Raw genomic sequence first — 27115 nt, forward strand, 5'->3', positions numbered from 1 at the left:
ACAAAATATGTTTTAAGTATCACAAGACTGATTTTTTAAATAAATTACTTTTTTCTATACGATGTTTTATTAACTTACCTAATTAAGTAACTGTACCCCACAGCTAATTAAGGAAAAATGCAGTTTCATGTAAAAAAATATTTTATTCACTGGTCATATCTTCAACATACAACTAAATAAATTATTCTTATAAATAAATAATACTAAGTACAGTCACACTGTCATTACTTGAGCAAATACACACAGTACAAAACATCACAACCAACCACTCGTTTATATACATTCTAGTGATTAGAAAACTGTTTTAATTATTTATACCAAACAATTTTGAAGTAAAACTTTAGCGACGTTGGATTTTTTTTCCGTCATGCGTCACTTTTTTTTTATTTGTCCCACGACTAAAGTTGTCTACAAACAATTAAAGAAACGACCCTTTTTATATTTTTTCTGTCCTAAGTAATAATTTACGGTACAGTCTCGTATTATTTCGTAAAGTATTCCGAAATTGCTGACAATGACTTGAATTCGAGGGCGAAATTAGAAAATACTTTCAACTTTACAATTGTCATTAAAAACCCTGCTTTCAAACACATTTATCCATACAAGCAGACACTACATTTAGAACACATAGTTATGTCTGAAGCTCAGGAAGCTAGCTATATTGAAGTAGCGCGGCATCGCCTGCAGTATGTTGCGGTACTCGTCGGTGTAGTCCTGCGGGTGGTGGATCTTGTGGGAGTGGTGCGATACCTCCACTATCGGCTGAGATTGCTGGGATTGTGGCACCTGTGAGTGGATATGGCAAGAGAGAAGGTAAGTTTCAGGTCAAAATTTCTTATTGTCGTTGCGGAGACCTGTGATTTGTAGGCCGAGAGCCCTATTTTGGAAGCATCTGTCCGAAGTTAACGCCGAAATTGGATTTTTTTTATCTATTTTTGAAAATTTTCAATTTGTTCCTGGAGGCCGAGCTCCGTTATTTGAGGGTTAAAATCTTTATTCTGAAAATTAAAACCCAAACTTTGTAGGCCGGGACCCTAAATCGGAGATCCGTTATTTGGAGGACGAAATCCGGATTTTGAGTTTCAAAATCCGCATTTTTGAGACCGAGATCTGTACCATAGAAGCTGGAAACTGTCCGTTGGAAGCCCATATTTGTAACATAGAGTCCGATAATTTTGATTCCTCATGAAACCGATAACTTGCAGGCAAGCAACCGTTTTGGAAGTCAATTTGTTGTTGTAATAGTAATAATATAATAATATGTAACTTACATTAAAAGTAACATTTATAACCATCGAGACGGGCTCCCCGCTGTAGGTGGCGGTAGAGTGGTACAGCACATACACGGGGCGGCCGCGCTGCGAGTGCGAGCGGGACGGAGCACTCGACAGGGACCATGACGTCACAGACACGCCGGGCAGCGGCCACAGGGTCACCAGGTTGTGGTTAGCGCCTAGAGGGAAGAAGCAATGTTACAATGAGGTTTTCAGCTTGTATACAGTGACGAAGTAGGTATACCCGTTACGGTAATGTTCAAAATGTTTTGAGAAACGATAACTGTTTTTAATATACAATGCATCCGGGATCAAAATTGAAAAAACACTTTTTAGGGTCATAAAATAAGTGAATTCGATTGTTTAAAACTCTACATACAAATAATAATACTTGGGGTAATCTCCATTTACTCCTATTTCTTTTTCGATTTCCATGTCTGCGTCGTAATCCAACCTTGATAACACAGAATACACATATCCACATGACACATACCAGTGAGTAGGAAGCTGAAGCTACAAGTGTCCCCGACGCACTCCCGCGAGAGCGTGGTGAAGGCGGCCGGCGGAGAGAACGGCGCCGGCCCGCCCGTGTACAGGAACAAAGCGTGTTTACTGCGGGGAAGATATCACTTGTGAAACAGAATGTTATGTAATGAATTTTTATTGAATTAGACGTAACATTAAATTCATTGAATATTTTACAAAGCTTAACTGGGTATAGGTATATTTTGGGAATTTCACTTAATGTATTTTAGGATCAACTTCTGGTTTTATACAATTCGTCGAATAGAAAGTAACTAAGTAAATCAGCACTCAGGAAAAATATTTGAATATTTAAGTTTTGAAATGTAGTCTACAAATTTAGTAGTATTTAGTATACTTCATCATAAGACTTTTTTTTAATGGAACTAGTACACCACACATGTCCGTCATTACAATTCCTGTAAGTAAGCCAGGATCTACAATGAAACCACCGAAAAAGCTCGGTCCGCATCATAAGCCTAACGATCAAATCTCTTAAACGCTGTGTCGTTCACAACATATCTTCTAAGTAATTCACTATCATCGCCCAAAATTACCCCAAACCAATACTTCGCACTCACAGATATCTCCCAAAGCTAGTCCTGAAGAGCGGCAGTCCGCAGTACACCAACTCCTCGCAGTCTGCCTGGAAGTCGTCCCTGCTGACCAGGTGTACCCCGGCGGCGGCCAGCGCGGGCCCCACGCGCTCAGACGTGTAGGGGTCGTGCTTGCTCACCACGATGCCCGATGTACGGGACGTCGTGTTGCCGGATATGTCGTACGATACGATCTCGGAGTGCTAAGGGGAGGAAGGGAATATAAAGTATTTAAACAAATATTATGTGACAGTCAATAATCTTATTAAGTAGACGGAAGCTGCGGTAAGAGCTCGTGAAAAAAGGACTAATATTTAAAATAATAAAAAGTGCACGATAGAGATGATGATTGGGTTTAAAAAGTATAAAATACACTTTTAAAACATTAGGACGTATTTTTGTCTTCCAAAAGTTGACAAAGCTTTTCATTCAATTTAGTTTATTGCTTTTCAGTCTAGAATTAAATAGCAGTAAATGAAACTTACGCGTGACGTTACGATTGTGCATATTTTTTTCTAAATCATTACATTACAAGGCTACTCTCCTAAACTTTATCTTTATCACTTTTTATACATAATTGTTCAGAAAGAGAAAATAAATACGTCCCTAATATTAATAAACTTAATACCCAGTCATTATCCCTATTCTCTATACAGTTATCATGAACTCTATATATTATACTAAAGTATACTTACAAACCAGTAATGCCTCTGTAGCGAGATGCCGTCCTCATCGTAGGGACTGAACGGTATGAACATGAGCACGAAGCAGACCGCTCCCACTCCGCTTAGCACCAACCACAGATGCTTGCGGGAGAACAGGAGTTCGATGCCCGACTGAAACATTATAAGATTATATTAGGAAGATATTTAATCAGTAAATTATCAAGGAAGGTTAAGTTGCTAAGCTGCTCAATATGCATGTACCAAAAATAAATTATGCAAAAAATTTAATTACGATTTTTCTTTATTAGTAGGGATATTTATTATTATTAATATTCCACAATTATCACACAACGCCATCTCGTCTTCAACTAAACAGAGCATCTATCAAGAGTACTAGACACATGATAAAATAAATACATATCCACATTTACATAAAAACACCCAGGGTTCCTTTGTGTTTCGGAAGGCACGTTAAATTGTGGGTCCCGACAGTTATTCCTACATCTTTGACAGTCGTTACAAGGTAGTCAGAAGCTTGAAACTCTGTCAACCAAATCGTAACTGGTTGAGGAGGTCTGATAGGCAGTCACTCCTTGAAAACACTGGTACTTAGCTGCGTTTAGTTAGACTGGAAGCCCACCTCAACATAGTTGGGAAAAGGCTAGGGTGATGATGAGTATGACCGGTATACTTTACCACAGTAGCGGCCACGAGTACAGCTAGGCCCACATTGAGCGCGGCCACGGTGAGGTCAGGGTAGTTTCCCGCCGAGCGCGACATGATGGGCAGGACCTGCGCGTTCAGCCTCAGGGCCAGGGAACACATGAACATCAGCGCCGGGGACGACAGGCATACTTCCAGGATCAGGTGCTGCCAGCCTGGGAGGAGTTAGGGTTTATAGAGTTTTGTCATCTTAGTCCCGATCTCAAAAGGGTAAACTAAGTACGGAGACGACGATAATAAAGGATCAATCGCTATACATAATAGCTTGCAATAGAGTCACAAGCTTCTATTTTAAAACCCCGCCGCAAAAAGGCGGGGCGTGTAAGTTTGACGTATCTGTTTGTGTGTAGCGTTGTACCTCTCCAACAGATTTATCGATTTCAATTTAAATTGAAATTTTGTATTAAAGGTAAATTATGACCGTGCGTTCTTGGACATGTTTGATAAAAATCGGTCGAGAGAGACATTTAAAAGTTGTAGAGGTAAAAGTTTTTACTGTAAGATACTAAATTGTTCATGATTTTTTAAATTTTCTACATATTTACCTTGTATACCATCTGGGAGGTTTAAATGTAAGTCCTATTTACCTTGTAAAGTAACATATCTGAGTATGGTGATAGATATGATGGAGGTGGCGGCCATGATGAAGAGCGGCGCGGAGAACAAGTAGCGGAGCGTGGTGAGGGCGGGCACGCACAGCAGCAGCAGCAGCGACAACACCAGCAGCAGGCGGGAGCCCGCCTGCGCCTGCGCGCAGCGGAGCGAGCGGGACAGACCGCTCTGCGGGAGGGAGAGGCCAGGTTAGGCACGAGTTTGGAAGTACATATGGTGAGGGTCGTGAGGGATAAACTCCATTAACAACAAATTAACCGTCGCCACCGATACTCTATTAATAAGGTTTTCATTTCAGACATGAAATAGAAAGTGGTTTGCAACAAAATTCGTCTGTATTTTTTTTAAGAGGGTTTAATGATTCTTTATTTTTATTTAAATTGTAATAGATGTCATTTGACCCGATATTTTTTTTCTAGTTTGGTTGACTAGTTTTATTTTTTAAGTCATGCAGTCTAATAGATGTCATTAAAATCTATGCTCAATCATCAATATTTAAGCATGATTATATGTAGTCTGAAAATATTAGTACAATTAGCAGAATATGACTACTCTAAGGAGTTTATGAAAGTATATGGTATGAACACACTGTGACAAAACAGAGTCGTGATACAATCAAGTAATGTCAGAACAGAGACGTTTAGAAAAAACATAACATAATAAAATTCCAAAACTATCACACATTCTTACATCTTTGACAGTCGTTACAGGTAGTCAGAAGCTTAAAAAGGTTGACAACCAGTCTAACCAAGGAGTATCGTGTTACCCAGGTGGTTGAGGAGGTCAGATAGGCAGGCGCTCCTTGTATAACACTGGTGCTCAGCTGAAGCCGGTTAGACTAGAAGCCGAGCTCACCATAGTTGGAAAAAGGCTAGGCTGGTGATGATGACAGTGGCTACATACGGAGTGTTGCAGCAGAACGTTGAGCAGATGCGCCTGCGCGTGTTGTCCGCGCGCCTGGCTCCAGGCGTCCAGCGCCTGCGCGGCCGCCAGCGCGCCCAGCAGGTAGGGCAGCCAGTACAGCGGGACCACCAGCCACGCCTGCGTCAGGTAACTGCACGACAAGTGTATACAATAGCGTATTTTAATCAAATCAATCTTGGTGGAAGAGGTTTTACGAAAAAAAAATACAACTTCTTAATTTTTAAGATCATCAACAAAGATTGAAGCATTTAAGATAATAAAATGTATGGTAGCGGGGCCTTGTAACAACACAAGATTATATTTCACTACATAACCTTTATGTTTTGTTTTTTTTTCTGTCTGACGGAATTCACAGATTTTTTTTGTCGAATACAATTTTGTTTTTTATTTCTTACACATAGGATACAAAAACAAGAAAGTATTTGTCCGTATAACAAATCCTGAAGCAAGTAAGCGTAGCCAAAAATAGTGTTCTTTTTGATATCATAATAGAAATGTATTTTATTCTACATATTACTGTAGGTAGGTAGACTAATAGAAATGTTAATGATGCGCATTTAACCTCAAAATTTTAAAAGAAATTGTAAACGACGAAACTAAATGTCAAAAAAGAAAATGCGACCTTCACTATTAATAAAGTATCAGTTTCATCTCCGTCTACTGGTATTTAGTGTCACTGACCGCATCTGCACAGTGGTGAGGATCATGAGCGGCACCAGGACCGCCACCAGCAGCACTCCGCCCAGCAGCGACACCAGCCGCCCGCCCGCCGCGTACGACAACTTCACTAGCGTTGACTTTCCTGTACATTTCATAATATAATAAGTGATACAAACAAACAAGCTAATATACTAAAAATAATTAAAAAAATGATAATTTTAGAATGCTTTTGAAAAGACAATTAAACGGCGAAAAATAACGCAGGATAAAGTAGTTTAAAATCACATAGGAAAATTAATAAAATAATAGCCAATTCTTCTGTATAAAATGACATTTTGTAATACACTTATAATCATTACTAAGACGTTTTAAAAGTGCTTGGAAAACGACCTATTTGACATGAAAACTCTTTTTTTGTCACCTACATAAGGGACAGAATAGATTACATAAGAGCTGCTGTTTTTAAGTGATTGTTTATTGTTGTTTAATTCTTGTTTATGTTAATGAGTATTTATTTGTAATATGTAGACCTTTGTTCTCTTTGTTTTTAGTTGTGTATTATTTGACTGCCCAACGATTATATATAAACTGTTATGTTGTGATGGATAAAATAAATAAATAATATACTCACTGGCACCAACCAGCCACACGTAGTAGCCGACGCTGGCGAGTCCGAACAGTGCGATACATATGTCGACGGCGTAGGAGACCGGGAACGAGTACGACACCAGGAACACGTTCAGGTAGTCGTAGTACACTTCAGAGGTCGACTCCACCTGGCAAAACAACAAAAGCTATTAAATAACTAGCTGTCCAATCCCCAGCAAACGTTATGCCATGGTGAGGAAAAGATATAACCCCGATTTCAGACCTGAACCATTATGCAACCAAAATCTCTTGAGAATCGGTCGAGCCGTTTCGGTGGAGTTTAATTTCGTATAGGGTGACATTAAAATTTATATATTACATTATTTGGTAACGATTTGTTCAATATTTTTATTTCAATCGTAATCTACACATATTGCAGATGGTTAAAAAAAGGAACAGCAATTTTTTAATAATTGGAGAGAGGAAGAGCGCTTTTATTTATTTTTTGTAAATATTTCTTATTTATTTAAACGCTATTCTTATTCTTATCAAGTCTTAAGTTTATTTTGGCATTTTTATAAAATAAAAATCTAATTCATTTATATTATTTGAAAAATCAAATTTCATAAAGTAAAAGAATGCCTAGCCGGCTTAAAAGTAACTTGAAACGGACGTAAAGACAAGTGGTTAATAAAATATAGGTAGCATCATTAAATTAACGGCGTTCTGTGTAAAATTGCTATTAGATCTTTACAGGGGTTAAAATATAACAGCAAAATTGTATTTATATTATGCCTATTGTTTAATAGGTGTCAACGCAACGATCAAATTGATAGAAATGTGTAATTTAAATAAACAAAAAAAGCATGTCAAATTAAAAAAAAAATACATACGAAAAATATTTATGCCTAAAAATACTAAGTTTTAAAATACAAATATAAATAAAATAATAGGAAGCAATTTTTAATACAAAAAAAGGAAATTTTTATAAAAGGTATTTACAATTAAGTATTTCGTACAGTTTTAAAAAAAAGATTACATTCATGCATCGGCCGGGAATCGAACCCGGGCCGCCCGCGTGGCAGGCGAGCATTCTACCACTGAACCACCGATGCTTGTGTTTACTATCGTGAATTACAAGATCTAGTAGTATCACAAATCTATTATTGCATAAACGATCATACCCCAAATTTATACATTTATCATTCAATCGCTTTGTAATTTAATTAATATCAGTGCTATTGCTCTTATGTCTGTAATCAAGTGCTGATTTTGTGATTGTTTAGGAAATTATAAACAACACTCGTTAGTTGAATTGAAACTTATTCTCAACAGTCTTAAAAAAAGGGGGATATTCTCAATAAGTCAATTTTTTTTTTGTTTCTTAGCTTATATTTTCGGACTGGATGAACCGATTTTGTTGAGTCATTTTATACCTCTCATTTGGTCAGTTGTTTTTTATTAAGTAAGTGTAAGCTTTTGTTCTTAAAAAGTATTATGATTAGTCGATAGATATTAAAGTATTGCTAGCGGCATAATACAATATATTGGTACTCTCTTTTTTGGCCCGATGTTTCTCATGGCCTACAAAAATGTTGACGTGTGTAGTTCAAAATATGTCGTATACGTATATGTCTTAAACGGAATAACAGTGTGCTGCTATTTAGTTTGTACTTTGTACGCAGTTTCTTCTTGACACCTAGACCACTTACGAAGCGGTGAAATGTAGGCGAATTAAGTCTTTTTACTTGTCTCAACTAAATTATTTAGATACTTGGAAAAAAGAAAATAATCTTGATTTTTGTTTTTTTTTTTTTTTAAAGTTGCGTGATTGTATTTATGGATCCCACAAAAACTCTTGATCGAACTCGCGCCACGTCGCGCACAGCGTGTAGCGTGTTGCCCTGCACTAGGCTAGTACCTTGTCCCGCATGGCCGGCGTGTCGGCCAGGCGCGAGGCGAGCGCCAGCAGCATGTCGCCCGCGTTCTGCAGCACTCCGGGCAGCAGGAGCTCGGGCCGGTCGTTGCGCGTGTGGTACACGTGAGCCCATTTCACGAACGCTATGTCGATACCTACAGAGATAGTTTGTTATTATAGTAGCTTATGTGTGGGTGATTGAATTAAATTGGTGCAACGGTTTACTGAAGTGTATTTATAGGAATTGCCCAACTAGTTTCGGAGCTAACTAGAGTTCTTAATCATGAGCTGACGTGGAGGTAAATCTTTTAAGTAGAAATATATTTATAAAAAAAAAACAAGTCATTTTGGCCAACTGTAGCTGTTATTAGATTTTAATGATAATTTTATAAAGCATCATTTAATAATGAATCATTCTCACGATGGTTACTATCAACTGTAGCCGTATTTAACTACATAATCAATGTATGGCCAAAAATACCGTTTTTATTAGTTCCTAATATCGCGATAGATGGCATTGTTCAAATACATCACTCCATTGAATAACAATTTTAAAATTCCCAGCAACATCGTCTAGTCAAGTACACATTGGATCTTTAATCAATAATTACGGCCCATTCCTTGTTGTTCTACATGATTATATCAAGTATTTCAAATATGACCGGGATTATCACCTCCTTGTACATATGAAAGTCCGTAATATACCTTGTATGTTTCCAAACTCCCGCCAGATCCGGAAGTCCGTGTCCGAGGGTATGATCCCGCTGTAGAACATGAACTCGGCCAGGCCCTGCGCGTTCGGCCGCGGGACCGAGCGGCTGTAGGCGTTTAGTACTCTAGGATCCGTTGCCTGTTAATCGTGTACAAGACATTTCAAATCAAAATACAAAAACGGCTAGTCACTTTTAGTACAAAAAACTTTAGACCTTCGACCAGAGATAGCGTTTGGTCTTCGGATGAATATAACAGGCTTACAGGCTAGATCCATCGATGGTGATTTGTATTTAATCAATACCGTTCAACATCTTTTTTTTCTATTTCTCTATAAATAATTTAATACTTGCCCTGCGTGGGGCAAACATTGAAAACGAGTTCACAAAGAGACCCCAATTAAAACAACCAGATCAAATGCTTGTTCTACGAAGATCGGAGTAGTGACACATCAAGTATTTGTAAACGGCAAAAAAAAATAAGGTAAAGGCTATTAAAATATTCAGAAAAAATTACCTGGAATATAGTAGGTTTCCCATTCATCCCCGCGGCGTCCAGATTGATGACCGCGGTCACTCCCTCCGCCCACGGGTGTTGGAGGAAGGCGTGACTAGCCTGAAAAAGACAAATGAGTCCAGTCAAATACGTTGGAACATCCTAATTACCAGAGAGTCTTCCACCACGACATAATGTAATATTATTTTCTTTTCTGCCGTTGGTCCAATTTGTTTTTTGTTGAAAAGCGTAATTGTACCACAGGATTGCATAAAAGCTGCTATTGTCATGAAAAAGACATTAGTTACTTTTGTCTTAAATATAAAAAAACACCAAATTTCTCGATAAGGAACTTTTTTTGTGTTGTCGAGAGTTCTAGGACTTTTGATTGCTTCATCTGAATTGTGGTAATAATGCAAAATAATCACAAATAAACGAAGCTACGTTTTAAATTCATCTTGGAATTTTCTTTTCATTAATAAATCGATATCAGTATAATCTGTACAGCTAAGTATTCCATTCAGAAACACAACACATTACCTACTTACACACTTATAAGATTATCGGGATCTAACCAAACCAGTGGAAATAATTATCTAATGATTGATGGACGCTTACAAATCCCTCTTGTTAACAAATTGATTAATTAATGTAATTATTATAATAAAATATAAAGTCTATAAGTCTTTTAATAGCAAGATTAGTTGTTTGTTTTGGTATTTATGTATTTACGTAATCTGCATTACTATTTTATCTATTAATAAATTTATTTTATAGTTGTTTGAGTCATAGAGGCATAGTACCAATGGACTTATAGATCTGATTACTCATACTACGGTCCTAGCCACGTATCGAAAAAAACATAAGTTGAGTGTAAAGTCCAATACGATATCAATGAGTACTACGTAATAAAAGAATTAACGTAAAGGAATTAACGGTTTCCTGACGATAAAAACATTTTATATAATGAAAGTTGGGCACTTTCAGTATTATAGTTGTATTGAAATGAAACTACTTTTACGGATTTTATCGCGGTTTAATTTTACATTCGCGTAAACCTAAGAAACCACTATTATAGTTGTATTAAAGGGGGGGGCTTCAGCTTCGGTTTCATGTACACCGTCCGATTTATTTTACATTTACCTAGTATATTAACTTTAGAAACTAGTCGGTCTGACGATACTGTTGAAAAACCGTGACTTCTTTTTTTTCACTTTAAACGTTTGCGATTTGAACGATTAAACTGAACTTCAATTGGATATCATTCAAAAAGCCATTTGAAATATACAAAACAAGGTATTTCACTCCTATAACCCCTTTTTTTCGTTAAGGCGGGGTAATCCTCCTGGACAGCCACTCCCTCGTAGAAGGAAATGGGTAGTGTCAGACTCTTACTGTCTAAACCCGAACCGCCGTGCTACGTCATCCGCGTTTTTGTGTCGGTGTATGCCAATGCGTTGCAATTCTTCATATAATCCTACAACTCCTACCCTCTACCCATTTTGTGTGTAGTGAGATACGTTGGCCATATTTACCTGTAGACCGTTCTCCTCGGCCCCGTTAAACAGGAACACTACATTATGTTTCAGTTTCTGCTTGCTACGAGACATCTTAGTCAGAGTCTCCACCATGATAGCGCAGAACGCCGCGTTATCTGACGCACCTGATAAAGACATGACGTTATTGTTTAATATACTCTGAGAATCGGATAATTTTTGCATCTAAATAGAAATACACAGACAGGACTCGATGGCACCTGCTACTACTGATTAAAAACTTCTCACCTCTTACAAATATTATATACGCGAAAGTTTGTATGCATGGATGTTTGTTCCCTATTGCACAAAAACCACTGAACAGTTTTGGACGAAATTGGTACACAGGTAGTTTATAACTAGGATTATCATATAGGATAGTTTTCATCCCGATTTTATGTACCCCGATCTTTTTCGATTTGCAGCGGGCGGGCTCGCGGGCATCAGATAGTCTTATAAAAAACGTGACGTCTCAGGACTTAATTTACTCTATTGCATTATTAGTATTTATTTATAAATTAATACGTACTATGTAGTAAAAACATTGGTAATGTATACTTAAAACTCGGTAACCAATAAAAGGCTTTCTTACCTAGAGCATAAGGTACAGAATCGTAATGACAGTTGACTAGTATAGAGCTGCCTATTGTCCCATTTGGCAGGAATCCGCTCTCTCCCTCTAACAACGCTACAATGTTGGACGCATTCTGGTATATGTTGACGAAGGATGCCGATGAATTGTGGAAGTAGTCACCTGAAAACAGTAATAAAATTAAATGATTGGGATTGGACTTTAATTCCAGATGTACCGACGACCTGGTGAAAGCCGTTGGGTCTCGTTGGATGCAGGTGGCAATGCACCGGTCGCGCACCGTATGCATATTAAAAATAGCAACATTTTCATCTCCCATCCTACCATACTACCCCAAATACCGTGGAAGGCTCCAATTACACACACTATACTAGAATCACAAATACATTTTATCGTAACCAGTCAATACTCACCACTAGCAAACTGCCAGTCAGTCCTCACAACCTGGTTGGCCTGGAGTGCGACCTCATCGACAATAGCCTTCATGTCGTGTGTCTTGTTCAGATGGTACAAGGTGCCCGCGACTCGCGGCTCGTCACCCACTATGCGGAGCAGGTGGCGGTAGGCAACCTCCTCACTGAATGTGATCGAGTCCTGGAAAGGAAAGGAAATTGCGATTTTTCGTGAATTCCTAGAGATTTTCTCATCATAATGGTCAATCAAGAGTAACATATTGACGTAGTAGTGACCGTGATTGCTTAACGGGAGACTTTAGGTTCAATTTCAAGCCAGGACAAATAGTCTCGCACAAAACCGAGAGGGAGTGGCCAACCTAAGAAGAAATGTTATTTATTTTAGAGTTGACTTATTTTACCGTTCAAAACAGAATTTTCCTTCTTAGCCTGTCGTTCTCTAGCCTGGGGACAAGGGTCTACCTGGTAAGTAATCCGGTCCATCTAGGACTATCTTCGCGTTTTGACTTCAGTTCATCCCTCACCACTCACTTCTTCACTTCTTTAGAGCCGGCGTCAACTATGATACCATGAAAAGTAATCTCACGAAGTTTCCCCAAGCAAATGTCACTACTCACATCTCTGGCCACGCTGGACTCTCGCACGACACTGGGCATGCTGTCTTCCACCAGCTGAGTGAAGTAGCCCAGCAGCAGGTAGACGCCGAGGACGACTATCAATAATGTGCTAGGTACCTGCAAGTGGCATGTGGATGAAAAATATGTGGGATGCTTACAAAATGTGGGAGAAGATATTCGTAAAAAGGATAGAAAACATTATGTTATAAAATTAATAATTATTCTGGACTGACACAAAAACAATATTCTTCAATCTTCACACAACGCCATCTAGGCTCAAACTAAGCAAAGCTTGTATTATGATTAGGTACTAGACAACTGATCAACATACTTATATGTGTACTTCTTCTAAATACCTAGTAAATACATACATAATTTGGATAAATTACACCCAGACACAGGACAAGTGATCGTGCTCATGACACAAACATTTGTCCCGGTTGGGAATCGATCCTATCACCTACAGTATGGCAGTCAGGGCTACTAAATACCAGACCAATAGAGGCATATATAAGGCAGAACGGAATACAATAGAAGCAGCTGACAAAACATACACTCTGTAATATAAAATTACATCATAAGCCAAGATCAAAAAGCAAGTACATAAGACCAAGATAAAGCACACCTGGACAGTAACATTACAAGTTTTAAACAATAATTAATACAAGAAGATTAAGCTAAGATGAACGATAAAAAGAAGAATGGTCGTAAATTACTTAAACTTGTTTAGAAGTGGAGATATTACCACCAGTTCAAGGGGGTTAAGCAGCCTCTCTTTTCGATGCGGTCTAAATACCCCAGACTCGGGCCAGAGTAATAAATAAATGATTAAGATTTTTTAAGCGGAAAGTTGATATTTCTTATAGATTATCAAAAAAAATCAAAATAAGATCGATCGATAAAATTCACTGTCAAAGATGACTCATAATAACAATAATTTGGCTAACACGAAAAACGAACGTAAATTACAAATTGCTTATTTAAAGGAAAACTAAATGATAATGATTAATTGTTCATTTTTGAACATTTCTAATGTATTAGATCATTCACTTACAGCTAACTTTAGAGACCAAGTAGGCAGATATTACTGTGATAGCAAAAAGATCAATTACCGATAATGCCGTTGATTTAACGATAGCAATATTGGCAATACTTCCTTTTCGTGATTTTTTCTTTTAATTGTTCTTCAATTTTGCTTAAAATAAGTTTAGTTTATAGCTAGAATTGACGTTGGATAAGAAATAGGATTTGCACCTAAACCATGAGTTATTTACATGCTACGACTGAATTCTATTTATTTCGCTTCTGTTAATTTATTTTCCATTTCTGTACAATTACCAATTTGGCCAACGAATCATTTAGTCATGTGATTATTTGTAAAATAGTTGATTTTCATTATTATATTACAGTAAGTAAAAAATTTGCGAACCTATAAGTGCGCGGTTCCAAAATGTCATTCCCTTAAAAAAAACATGTATGCAAAGAAAATTAAAAATTACATAAAAAAGAACAAGTGACCAAAACATCATATAAAGAATCCGTCACCTAACACGTTCACAATATTGAGACAAACAAGCAAGAAATTCCACAGTTACCCTTAAAATAATTAACACAAGGTTGTACAGTCTCGTTTACAGATAGGTACCTAGGCGTCAAAATTATTTAAAATTAAACTGTAAGAACAACAATATAAGAACAAAATCTGTTTAGCAGGATTTACATAATACATAAAGGTTCATTTGATTGTAGTTAAAAAAGGCATTTTGATTAATTAGGATTATAAATTATTTGTCAACTATAATTGAAAAAAACTTTTACATACATATTTTGTTTAAATTCCTAACACAGGAATATTATAAATTTAAATACTTTTTAAAGTGACAATTAAGTTTTGGAACGTATTTAAATTTTAAAGTCTTTTTTTATAAAATTATAAAAACAAAAGTCTTTCTTTTAAAAGTCCAGTTTTCTCCTATTTCTTTGTATTTTTACTTTCATCATTTTTTTTTAAATTAGCCACTTTGAAGATCCGGTTAAAACCAATGATCACCGTACTATTAATATTTATTTTACAATCCCACAAAAACACTCTACGGTACTCACCGATTTAAATTTGAGATTTTTCGTCTTATAATTTTGCAAAGGCAGCGTAGACGAACTACTTAGGCGACCCATCTTAAACCAGTCCTTCCACAACACTGCTTTACTCACACTACACAACTACATGACAATATTTATACATTTGTATACAGATTTCACGATAATGTGAAAGGAGTATTAATAACCGATCAAGCTTTTGATGTTTTGATTAAGATATAATTGATTGATACGTAGAGATTGCAAATTTAAAACAATTACTCAGTGTCATTGCTTTTTTTAATTATCCGTGAAACCGCCCGCATGTTAGGAGCACTATAACTTAATAGATAGAATTGGTTAATCATTTTAAGAAGTTATTAGACTGCCATGTAATTATCAAATAATAGGATTAGTATTAAAATCGGTAGACAGTTATCAATGAAGGTTTGTCTACTTATTCATGGTTTTAGTGTTTATTATCACAGGAAGTATACTTTATAAACATTTCTTGTTTATATTTAGTTCAACTGTTTCACCAGGGTCCCGATTCTGCTATTTACAATGGCCGATAAATTAATGGTAAATGGATTAAATTGGCACCATTCGTATTTTTCTAACACAATAATTGGAAATTAAGTACGGGGTGGAACACTCATGATCAATACAATGAATTTCCAATTAATTAGTTGGAAAAATGCTTAAGATTTAGGAATAGTTTCAAATTTAATCCAACTGCCATTATTAATAGCCTAATCGGGGCCCTGTACATGTCTCTGTATTTAAGTCTTGCTAGTTGACATTTGACTCGATTCTCGGTTTCCGATTGAACTGAAATTTGCGTGACAACGCGATATTATGGTGGAATTGACCTCATGCTATAGCTGGAAGATAGCTACAGAAGTTCCGCTTTATAACGAAAAATCTCCATCAAGTTTTGTCTCGTTTCGTCTTGATCGGTTCTAGTGAAAAGGAAGCAAGGTAAAGAGCATTTTTTAATTATTTTGGTTGATAGAGCGTGCCGTTTTTTAACGGTTTACTCACGCGTATGTTATATTCATCGGCATCGTCCGACAAGTTTCAGACCCAACCGGAGTCCCGAGCTAACGCGGCGGCAGGGTCGAAAGTCGAATCAGTTTGTTAGTTCGACAATAATTAACCAGCATCACATTTTTTTTAAGCCTCTTCCTCAAATTAAAACCTTGTATTCCTTCCTCCAAAGAATTAGTCCTCGTGTCGCGGTGGGCTTTACAAGCATTCATGTACAAAGGCAGCCAGACTAATGACAAGCAGTCATCGTCACAAAAACGCTTGTTCTACGCGGGGATCGAACCGACGACGCGTCGCGCACGGTGTACCTGGCGCCGCTCCAAGGTACTCCAAGTTAAATAAGGTATTCAGATGAAACCGTTACAGTTGGAACCAGCCTTTACATAGCTCGGAATAGAAACAGAAAAGTAATTGTATTTTATCAAGCAATAATGTACTAATCGCACGTGAAAACGATCGATTACATCTTTGATCGATTTTAATTTAAGGTAAATTGCACGCAGCAAGACGTGTCTCGCCGTAATTTAATCAGCAAAATAGTGTAAATAAGATTAGTAACAGACAAAAAAATCGTACATGCTATCAAAATATTTTTTGTTTTTCAATCGGATATCGAACCTTCACTTTTACTTGACTCTTTGCTATCTACCGAAAAATCAATTTAAAATAGAACATACGTTCTATAAAGTCGACATAGTTTCGCTGGTTTATTTTTCTTAATATACATGTAACACCCCTTTACACATAGAAAGACAGACAGGCACCTTTGAACCCCATCGTTCATGTACACCATATACACAATAAACCCCATTAATGTAATTAAAACTTACAGATTTGACAGGCTCATACAAGTGCTTGCCTTTCCTACTTATTTGGTAGATCACCTAAAATGTAATAAAAAAATACATGAAATATAAAAAAGTACTAAATTCCGGAAGTCATATCTTAAAATACCCAAAAATGGGCAGATGAAATGAAAATATGAAATAAACCATAAATGATTTACGATATTCATATAGTTGTCCAGATATGAAAATAATACAGAGTTCTATAGCAATACCAAAATTATTTTAATTCAAACAAGCACTAAGTACACTTACTAAATAACACACACTACATAATTAATGATTAATTAACTTAGGAAAAAAACACGTATGTTGGGATTAATCAAAGTTCATCTATAATATATGAATAGAAAAGTGCTACCAAGAATGAACACATATTTTCTTTGTTCCTTAACTCAATCCTAACAAATAAATTCAAGCATTTTCGTAGGCTTCATTGAATTGAAATCGAGTTGGTACTTTGGGACAAAACACCATCGCCAGTTTAGGCAGTGGCACGAATTGGACTTTTGAAAGCATATCAATACTCGGTTTGAGAAGATAGTCCATTGAGAGCTAAATCAACATCAAAAAACAGAACTGAACAAATTTCGGGAGTTCGCATTCTGTCCCAGCACTTTAGAAAAATATGCTCATGGTTTCAGTTGTGAAAACAGGGACAGAATTTGGACCGGTTCCAATTTTAGGCGAGTATGAAAGCCAGGAGAAAACTCTTATGTATTCATTCTGGATAGCACATTTTCCAAGATCCATACATAGGTTGTCTACCTCATTTGGATCCAATTCCATTTTCTCAATTTTTATACATAAATCTAATCATTTTTTTATGCTGACTGTATATAACCGTGTTATCCAAACACGTGCCACTAGGCAATTAATTACAATTTTGATCTTGCCGATACACAAGCATGCTTTTAAAACATGTATGTAAGGATATGATAGTAAAAATTACATCAGATTTGTATGTACCTGAAGAATATAATTGACTGTGCTTACAGTACAAGATCCTGACAAAATGATGTAACACAAAACAGTATGGAAAATGATTAGGTGTTTTTATACTTTGTAAAAATGAATCAAGTTTGAACGTGATTGAAAGAAGTAGTCAGTTAGTGCATTGTTAATGAATTAATGATCCAAGAAGCAGTTAGGAAGCGAACTTAGGAGTAGAGAATGAATACAGTACGAGGTTTATTTCACTAACAAAATTCGTTTTTTGTGTCGTGGAAGTTAGCACAGACATTCAAATCAAATGCATTAGGACAATTAGATATGAAAAAAGATTTGCGCGATCCGCCAATCCATGCAGGGATCGAACCCCGTAGGTAGTGACCCTCTAATATCTTTGAACTCAAGTAGTTTGAATGAACAATATAATGAGTGAGTGAATGAGTACACTTGGAAGTAGTGAATAAGTGGACGTTGAAGTAGTGAATGAGTTAGTAATATAAGGATAGTTAACCCGTTGCCAGGGCTTTTCCTCTCGTTCATCATCAATTTCGGCGGTCGGCACACCACTGTAGTCAACACTCAAATCCTGAAATAGTACAGTAGTAGGTTAGTGACAGAGACGTAGTTAATTAGTAGAGATGATAGTGCAATGATAAATGGACATTAGACAAAAATTAGATATTAGATAATGTCTGAGATGGAGATGTGATAAAGTAATTAGTAAGGAATCAAAGGTCATTATTGTTAATATGATTTTAAGATTGTAGTAGTGGACGTGAGTAATTATGATAAGTATTTGCGTATTTTTCGAGAATAAGCTTTCATGATCAAAGTTTCAGTAGGAACGTTAAGTCAAGTGACATGTTAGTAAGGTACAAAAAAGAACCACAGACTTAGGAGTCACCAAACCCCCACATTAAAATCAATTCAAGGTAACTTTTTTGGGCCGTCATGTTACGAGGTTGATAAGGTGTAGAGATAAGGCGAAATAGTAAATCGCGATACAATCTGTTTAAAAGCATTTTCACAAAATATTTAGAAAATGAAACTACAAAATATGAAGTTCTGCACATTCATTGCGCGTTACGGAAGGGAGACACAGCTACTAGTATATTGCACCGTCTTGCTTCAACAACGGTTCCATGTTAAGATGTACAACTTCCTATAGAAGATCAAAATCAAAAAGTTTTTATTTCAAATAGGCCGTTTCTCAGGCACTTTTAAAACGTTACATTACTGACTCTAGTTGCACGGTTCCAAAGTGTCATTCTTATGGAGAAGAACCGGCAAGAAACTCCATAAGTTACTCTTTTCAAAATAAAATATTACAGTAGCATTTTACATTATAATGAATGTCTGCAAAAACAGCGTAAATTAGCAAAACAAGTATCAAATACCAAAATGTTAATGATTTTCTATAAAAACTGACATCCGGAGAAGAGAAAACGTTACAATGAAGTAAGTTTTGCTGAGGTTTACTCTGTTGATACATATATAGAAGGACTTCGTCAAAGAACTATAGTACAGGCATTGATGACTGTATCAAATATAGGAAGTTGTGTGTTTTCGTGGTAACTGCAAGGCTCATGATCGTTGGACTGTGACTGATAAGTGATAAGGAAATACGGAAGGCCAAGGATACTGGTCCATGATACGAGGGAGATAACGTGGATTAGATATTTGACTATGATGCCATTAGCTGCATTGGAACAAGAATCTAATACGTCAATAGATTAGGTATTCATTTTATATAAGTACAAGCTAGATTCACTATAGCTATTAATGCAATTTCCAACAAGTACCCCAGGAGCATTATTACTATCCTATTGATATTATAAACGCGAAAGTTTGTATGTAGGGATATTTGTTCTTCTTACAGACAAAAACCACTGAACGGATTTAAACGAAACTTGGTAGACAGATAGTTTATAACCAGGATACTTTTTATGGCCATGGTACGTTCCAATAGGATCATAGTAGCGGGCGGGCAAGCTAACATACAAATTTATACGGCTTGTCTTGCTTTCACAACGGCAAAACTCCTGTTTGAAGAATACAAGTCAGGGCACTAAGCGCATTATCTCAAGTGACGATAGTAAAAGTAGTACAATCTCATGATAACAGTCGCCCACTGATATATTGCTTTCGCAATACTTTAACTGCTGAGTATAATAACTGATCGTCAGTTATCTTTCCCGAACCTACACTTTCTGGCCAGTCTAGATAAGCTTCCGATAGCCATTTTTTTTTTTTTGAAGATTAGAAGGAAAAAACTTGTTATAACTACAAAACCTCACCTGCTCTATCTAATTTATAACTAGCTTCCGCGCGCGACTTCGTCCGTGTAGAAAAGTTATTTTTTTACTTACTGCGACTTATTAACCTTATATCATATAGATTGCAGGCTATTCCCAAAAAACTAACGTTATTTTGAAAGTACTTCTACAAAATATTTTGTGTTTTGTTTTCATTCGGCGATAGCTATTGATTTTCACCAGAACCATATCTCAATAGAGCAACATATGGTTGCGTACATATAGAGTTAATATTGTAACGTTTTGAAAATGCCTGGAAAACGGCTTGCTTGAAACTAAAACTTTTAATTTCACAATTTCGCTTTAAAGTAAAATACTTTCGATGAAAAACGTATTTATTTGGATAAGGATTAATATCATGTTTACAAAAATAAGTCGTTGTAATTTAAAAATACATAAATAAACGCACTCATCTACTGTTTCATTGATAACAATATTACAATGCAATTCTTTGTCCGACTCCAAAACTATCCATCACTGTATATCAAAATGCATGTCTACCCTTCAAATTATTTGTAGGTTCAAAAACACAAGTTTCGATTGTCTATCTTTTTTACCTAAAGATTTTAAGTACACCATTATCAGTACATCATGACTGGTGCCTTTCAGCAGGTACATTCTGTCCAATCATCAGATCTTTAAATATTGATCTTATCAACATTAAAAATCTTTTACGCTAAAGCACCACATTTTGGCATAATTTTCTGCAGACTTTTTAATATCACTGAGATACGAATATAAACTAAAATAGATGTAGGCTTAACAGATGCACGCACCGATATCACCGCAGTTTTCCGATTATTTCATTTGAAATAATCGGATTATATAAGTTTTCAATTATCACCCCCAACATGATTTCCTTTCTCTAAGGTGCTTTGATGTTTTCTCGAGTATTCTCGATGTGTGGCATTATTTCAGACTAGTATTATAACAAACGAATGAAAGCTAATTTTACATCTTCACACATCTATCGAATCAGTTGGGTTCCTGGACGCTCTACCTCCAGTTCAGTTATGCGAAGGTAGTTTGTTTTTATAGGAACTTTCATAGGGAAGAAAGCCTCATATCAATAAAAAAAGAAGAAAGCAGCTAGTTTTAGCCAGACATCTCGACAAGCACATTGACCATCATTGCATGTCGTCTTATCGCCATCCGCAGCACGACCGAGGACCACTATTAAAATCGCGAGCTATTTTGGTTTTGAGCAGCCCGCAACCATCGACGATTCGAAGGAAGTGCCTACAAGTTACTGCCAACTTCCATACCACTGGGCGACCAATACGTTTTTTTGCGGGGGGGAAATCCTTATGGACTTGGAGAGGTGTACCGGACTGTTACCGGCTAAAATCCCCCGGTGTCTCCTCACACGAGGGCACGCGGGGCCGCGGGAGTTCAAATTCTTCCGCAGCCCTGCACTAGTGCTGGCCCGGTCAGTCCGGGCTTCGCCTCGTGCACGGGGTAGTGAGGCGTTTGCCTACGGCGAATAGGGGGCGAGGGGCTTCCCCAAGTCCCTCGCCCCTGGCCCCATTCATGGGGGTTGGAAGAGGGCGTTGTCCGCCCTCCTCCTGCAGGGCACCCAACACTATATTAAATCAAACGCGGACATCACACTATATTTTCATATTGTTTCTAGAATAAATCAGGTCTATTCGTCGTTGTACTAATACAGGTCAACAGGCCAGGTAGCAATCAAAATTGCCACCTGTTTAATTAATTTACACAGAAGTCTTCTCATTTGTCATGGAATATAACTAAATGCTGATTAATCAGCCCTCATCACATATTGCGTGTAAAAGCAAGCAAGATGTAATCGATTGATAGGTACAAGCCAGCCAGTTTCTATTGTCACAATCTTGTTCGATATGTTAATTACACGGATATCATCAGATCTTTTGCCGCTATCGAAATTTCGAATTGTTCCTTTTGTTAGGATTAGCTTGTTAGGTGCTAAATGCTGCTGAAAAATTTCCGCTACATATTGACCGCTGTTGCGATTGTGGTGTCGTTGCTCCAAGATATCTGTATCTCCTGCATTTTATTCATCTTTAATTCAATTGAATCACATGATCCGCGGCGAAGACGGTGTGATGTTTTAGTCAAATACACGCTTGGCGAGAAATCGCAAAAGATGGAGAGGTCTGGAAGAGAAAGGGGATGGCATTTGCCCAGAAGTGGGATCTAAAATAGACTATAAAAAAACCCTATGATAAAGACGGAGTTCTTAGGATTTTAACTCGATTATTTAATCTGGACAATCTTTACGAAGTGTCACGTGTGTCAACATAAATGCCTTCCCATCAACCAATATTTTCAATCACTTATCAAAATATTTTCAAAACACTGTTACTCATTTCCTGTTTGGCACAAACGATTAGGTTCGTAACGACAAGTAAGGAAATAAAATTACAGGCAATTACGATGATTCATGCGTTAGAGATAGCTTGATTTATAGTAGTAGTTAAATTTGATTGCTAGGCTTATAGTTTGTGAAAATCTAGAAAGGCATAAATATTATTTTTATTTCGCCTACTGATAAGCGCTTACGGAAGTTATTAAACGTGGAGGTAATCCTTAAGGTGAACTAGTGAAGCTACACGACAATAGTTGTCTTGAAATAAGCCTGCTTTGCGCAAAGATTCCTTTTACCACCCGAAAACGTATTTTACATTATTTTGTTCTCTTAGTACGGCAACCTCTTTCAAACTGTTGTGATTGTGGAAGCGTGAGAGGGATAGTAGAGATAGTAGCTACTCTATGTAGAGCGATATTCCACTTCAACAACTACAACCGTTTCTCTTTACGATTTATGGATTTTGGTAGTAGGCAAATAAATTAGACAGAAAAGCATTTCACAGTCATATGAGTTACATTCTATGAGAAGCTCGTCGGTTAAGCTACAACACAAGTTGATCGATCACAGGTGAAGCTACGTTTGATATAGTCGGTCCGTGGATGTGCCTGAATTCCTCTGTATTTCCAACGGCACGTTAAATTGTGGGTTCCGGCTGTTCTTCATCTTTGACGGTCGTTAAGGGTTGTTTTGTAGCTAGAAAGTCCGACAACCTATCTTACTAAGTGAGTGTTGTGTTGCCCAGGTAACTGGATTGAGGAGGTCAGTTATGCAGTCGCTCTGTAGCTCAGCTGCATCTGATGAGACTAGAAGCCGAACTGTATTGGGAGAACCAAGTATGTCGAGGTCTAGACCTCGCCTAGCCTAGCCCTGCCTAGACTAGGCTTATAATGATGATTCACGTTCTATAACCGTGGCGATAACTCTTTCAAACGGTACCTTTCCATTATCTAGCTGACACATTGTGTTTATTTGTTCATGAAGGTCTAAATCTATTTCCTGTTTGGTGTATCGAGGTTCTTGAGATAGATCAGTAATCCGCCATCAATCTAAACTTATGGCGGTATATTATCTCGTTGATAAGAATGGACCACTGCCCCTGCATGTTGAACATGGCTATTATCAAACTAAGTGATGACTTTATCAGATAGACTGAGGATGATAAATCAAACCTAAGGATTGCGTAGTTTTCAAGATGTTCAAAACCATGGGTTCAGGGGTAAATATACTAAGGTAACCTCGCCGTATAAAAGAGGTTCTTCAAAATAGGAGATCCGGACAAATCCCCTTTTGAAAATCCAAAATATCTAACAATGAAAAAAACAACAGTCATTCGTGTTTCGTAATCGGTATTGAATCTAAAATGAAGTGTCTTTGTTTTACAAGTAAACAGAATTATTAGTTATTATTATTTATAATAGGGTCACGTATGCCACGATATCTACATTATTTTTATAAGTGTTTTAAGCTTCATAAATGCCATTAAGTTATATTTATTGCGGATGAGTCTTAATATCTAACCAATAAGGTCCATTACCGAAAATCCTTGTTGCTACTCAAGTATTGTCAATCATGCAATGGATTTATTAACATTATCGCTAATCTATTTATGAACCACTCATTTGGGGTCTTGCAGGACAAAAAACCACTTCAATATAATAAACGTTATAGCTTCGTTTAGGTGTTGAAACATTGTGAGGTTGTTATACATAGCTGGCCATGATTTATTCACTTTTGATACCAAAACTTCGCGACCAAGCAATGTATGGCAACTAATGCAAAATTTCTAGCACCATCTACAGAAGGCTTAAGTGTGTTGAACTCTGATAATAAGGAAACATTGACATTGGTTGCAATAAAACCATAAATAAGTATAAGGTAACAGATATACATTATAACTGCAATAATAAATGTTTATTGACTGATAGCGAACAAAGATATTTATTGCACACTTTTATATGAGATTATCTTATTCTACATATTTTTTATGCTTTGTAAATACTCATTTTTTTTCTAATTATATTACTAAGCATTATAGTTTTTGTTATAAGGAGCTTTTTATTTTAAATTCGTTAGTAGTAGTACCAATAACAAATTGATTCATCCAATGTTTGTGCTTATCCATATCAATTTTGAAAAGTGTGAGAAGTTAAAGCAATAATGACAATAATATGTAGTTAGTTACCTAGAGAAGTGATATTCCTACAAATATTTCTCATGATAGATACACTCAATTAAACAAACAATTCACAGTCATGAGGATTATCAAAGAATATACTTAATTATTTAAATACATTTTGAGTCATTTCTATTATCACTTGTAGAGAAGTCTTTGTCAAGAGGTCTAGCCAATATTACACATACACTTGTGGGAAAGGGGAAATGAAATATAATAGTACTCTTTTAAGTGCATGATAAGTTATACATTAGAAATAAATTTGAGCATTAATAGCATTTTAACTAACATTACAGAACAAGTGTTATTGGTATATTGTACCAAGTATCACCTTAACTAAGTATTCCTAAATTACAGATTTACTCAACCAAAATTATTCAACAATTAAACTTTGTAAGTTAAATATGTAGATATGAAGGTCTTTGTAGATACCAAAAATGTAAACACTTCAGAGATCATTCTCTTTTATGATTTACTTTAAAGATACTTCACATGTACTTACAAAATTAAGGACCATCAAAACATTTTATTAGTCACTAGTGGAGAATAGACAAATATGATAATCCATCTGCTCTTTATCTCATGTGCCATGTGTAAGTTTATTTAGAAATTTAAAAAGTATTTAGTATGCTTAGGTAATAGAGAAATCTCCATATACACACATTACTTAGGCTCGGCTATGGTTGGTTGAGTAAGTAAAACCAATATAAACCAACCTCATTACACCTCTTGTGCAACAGATAGAATGGATTTTGTAAATCTGATAATGAATAATGTTCTTTCTTTAATTTCTATTCCCACGTTTTTGAACACTCACTTTTTTTGTTTGTTTGTTGTTCTGGTTAGATTTTTGAAACTCAATTTTGAGGCATTTCCTGATAAGCTAGCAGACTGACATTTTCAGGGTAGGTTCAAACTTGATGACAATGCAATTTACAACTATAAAATCTGCTGGACCAATTTTGATGACTGGAGCAACATTTAAAATACATGTTTTCTTTTTATTTATAAAATTTTCAGTGTTATTATTAAAGGTGTGGGAGGGAGATGCCGCTCTATGCCATGAATGGTGCTGTCACACTTCCATAATAATAGTAATATAACTTTAAAACACAGTAATAGAACTAGTAGACCACCTGATACTGAAATATCATTACTATATTAACTGATACTAATTAAATTTGATAAAACTATGCCAATTAGTATAAAGATACTATGTTTTGAGTTTTATGAACTAATTAATTAATTATCAGCAAATTTCATAATCACGTTCGTGATTATTAAAACCTATTTTTAAATTAATTACTTATTTATCTACTTATGACTTGGTATGAACAGTTTCGGGCCAGTTGTGTTACGAAATTGGTGGGAGAGGTATGGAGATAAAATGGTGTGGAATATAAATAAATAAGGATCAGTTTGTGGATTTAAAGTTAATTCTGACTTGACTTTTATTACTTTACTATATTTTATTGACTATTATTAGCCTTAAGCTGTGTATTCAAAAACCAAGTTTAATTGAGGAAAAACATGTATTAAAAATGGTTTCTTAGGTTTACGCGAATGTTAGACATTGAAATGAAACGACTTTTACGGATTTTATCGCGGTTTAATTTTTGGTTTTAGTTCCCGACGTTTCGACACCTTTGCAGTTATCATGGTCACGGGCAGACTGGTCGTGTCTGCGATCGAGTGAAATTGTAATTTTTATTAAAGTTCTTGGCATTTTTTTTTTGAATATACTACTATTTGTTTTTTGGTCGAAGTATTTTATTTTTCTACTAACTTGTTACATAAATAATTGTCTATAGAAGATAAGTCGCTATTTCATCATTTAGTATTAGTAAAAGTAAAAAGCAGTTATACGAACTACGTTTGCGTTTTGAAATATTTGATTTATTTGCATTTGAAGAAAAACTTTCAAACTTACGGCAGATATTCCTCTGTTACGACTAAAATTTGGTTTATCTTCGTTGGCACTCATTTTAAATTATCTACACTAACTTTCACTGTTAAAATAAATTACGAATCCCATATATTTAATTTACAAATAGATAGCAAAATTGAATATGAGTTTTCCTCGCCACTGCTCACAACTTTGAAAGTGACACTGACAACTGACTGAGAAAGCATTGGACGACCGACGATCGCCGCGCGCTGTAAAAATTACGTCACATGAGGCAGTGATAAACAATATACATCCATCCATTCATACAGGTAATCAAAAGGTGCCAATGTAATGCTTACAATGGTTTTATTAAATTTGTTTACACGAAAATATACAAAACAAAGAACACCATTTTACATGAATGTCTGTCTTTGATTTGCACGTCTTCTTATTCATAACTTTATGAAAATAATTAAGAGAGGTAAACATATTATTTAAATCAATGAAACTCCTTTCTAAGAATAGATTAGTTTTGGAAATACTGTAAATACTTTTAAACTGATAAGGCATTCCAATACCTAGGTGTGTACGTTACCATACCACCTACAGTTCCAGTTTG

The 27115-nt window shown here is 36.2% G+C and overlaps 1 protein-coding gene and 1 non-coding gene across 4 annotated transcripts; both read right to left on the reverse strand.

Moving 5' to 3' along the window:
* Positions 1 to 368: 368 nt before the first annotated feature.
* Positions 369 to 26735, reverse strand: LOC113499236 (endoplasmic reticulum metallopeptidase 1-like). 3 transcript variants are annotated; one of them, XM_026879631.1, is made up of 20 exons: positions 26539 to 26735; positions 18279 to 18353; positions 16802 to 16855; positions 12846 to 12962; positions 12229 to 12409; positions 11816 to 11977; positions 11224 to 11351; positions 9710 to 9808; positions 9188 to 9332; positions 8486 to 8637; positions 6608 to 6752; positions 5998 to 6118; positions 5296 to 5446; positions 4368 to 4560; positions 3754 to 3935; positions 3088 to 3228; positions 2378 to 2595; positions 1768 to 1886; positions 1272 to 1453; positions 369 to 786 (listed from the first exon to the last, which is right to left on the reverse strand). In XM_026879631.1, exons 1-20 carry the CDS (start codon positions 26590 to 26592, stop codon positions 619 to 621), a joined length of 2787 nt encoding a protein of 928 aa, XP_026735432.1. In that variant the 5' UTR covers positions 26593 to 26735; the 3' UTR covers positions 369 to 618. The 3 variants fall into 3 exon arrangements, with proteins under 3 accessions (XP_026735432.1, XP_026735434.1, XP_026735435.1); XM_026879633.1 differs by lacking the exon at positions 18279 to 18353; XM_026879634.1 differs by lacking the exons at positions 16802 to 16855; positions 18279 to 18353.
* On the reverse strand, positions 7609 to 7679 carry Trnag-gcc. The gene has a single exon. It is a non-coding gene; the product is annotated as a tRNA-Gly (tRNA).
* Positions 26736 to 27115: the final 380 nt, after the last annotated feature.

Source organism: Trichoplusia ni, chromosome 12, assembly GCF_003590095.1.
Source record: "Trichoplusia ni isolate ovarian cell line Hi5 chromosome 12, tn1, whole genome shotgun sequence".
Classification (NCBI taxonomy): Eukaryota; Metazoa; Arthropoda; class Insecta; order Lepidoptera; family Noctuidae; genus Trichoplusia; species Trichoplusia ni.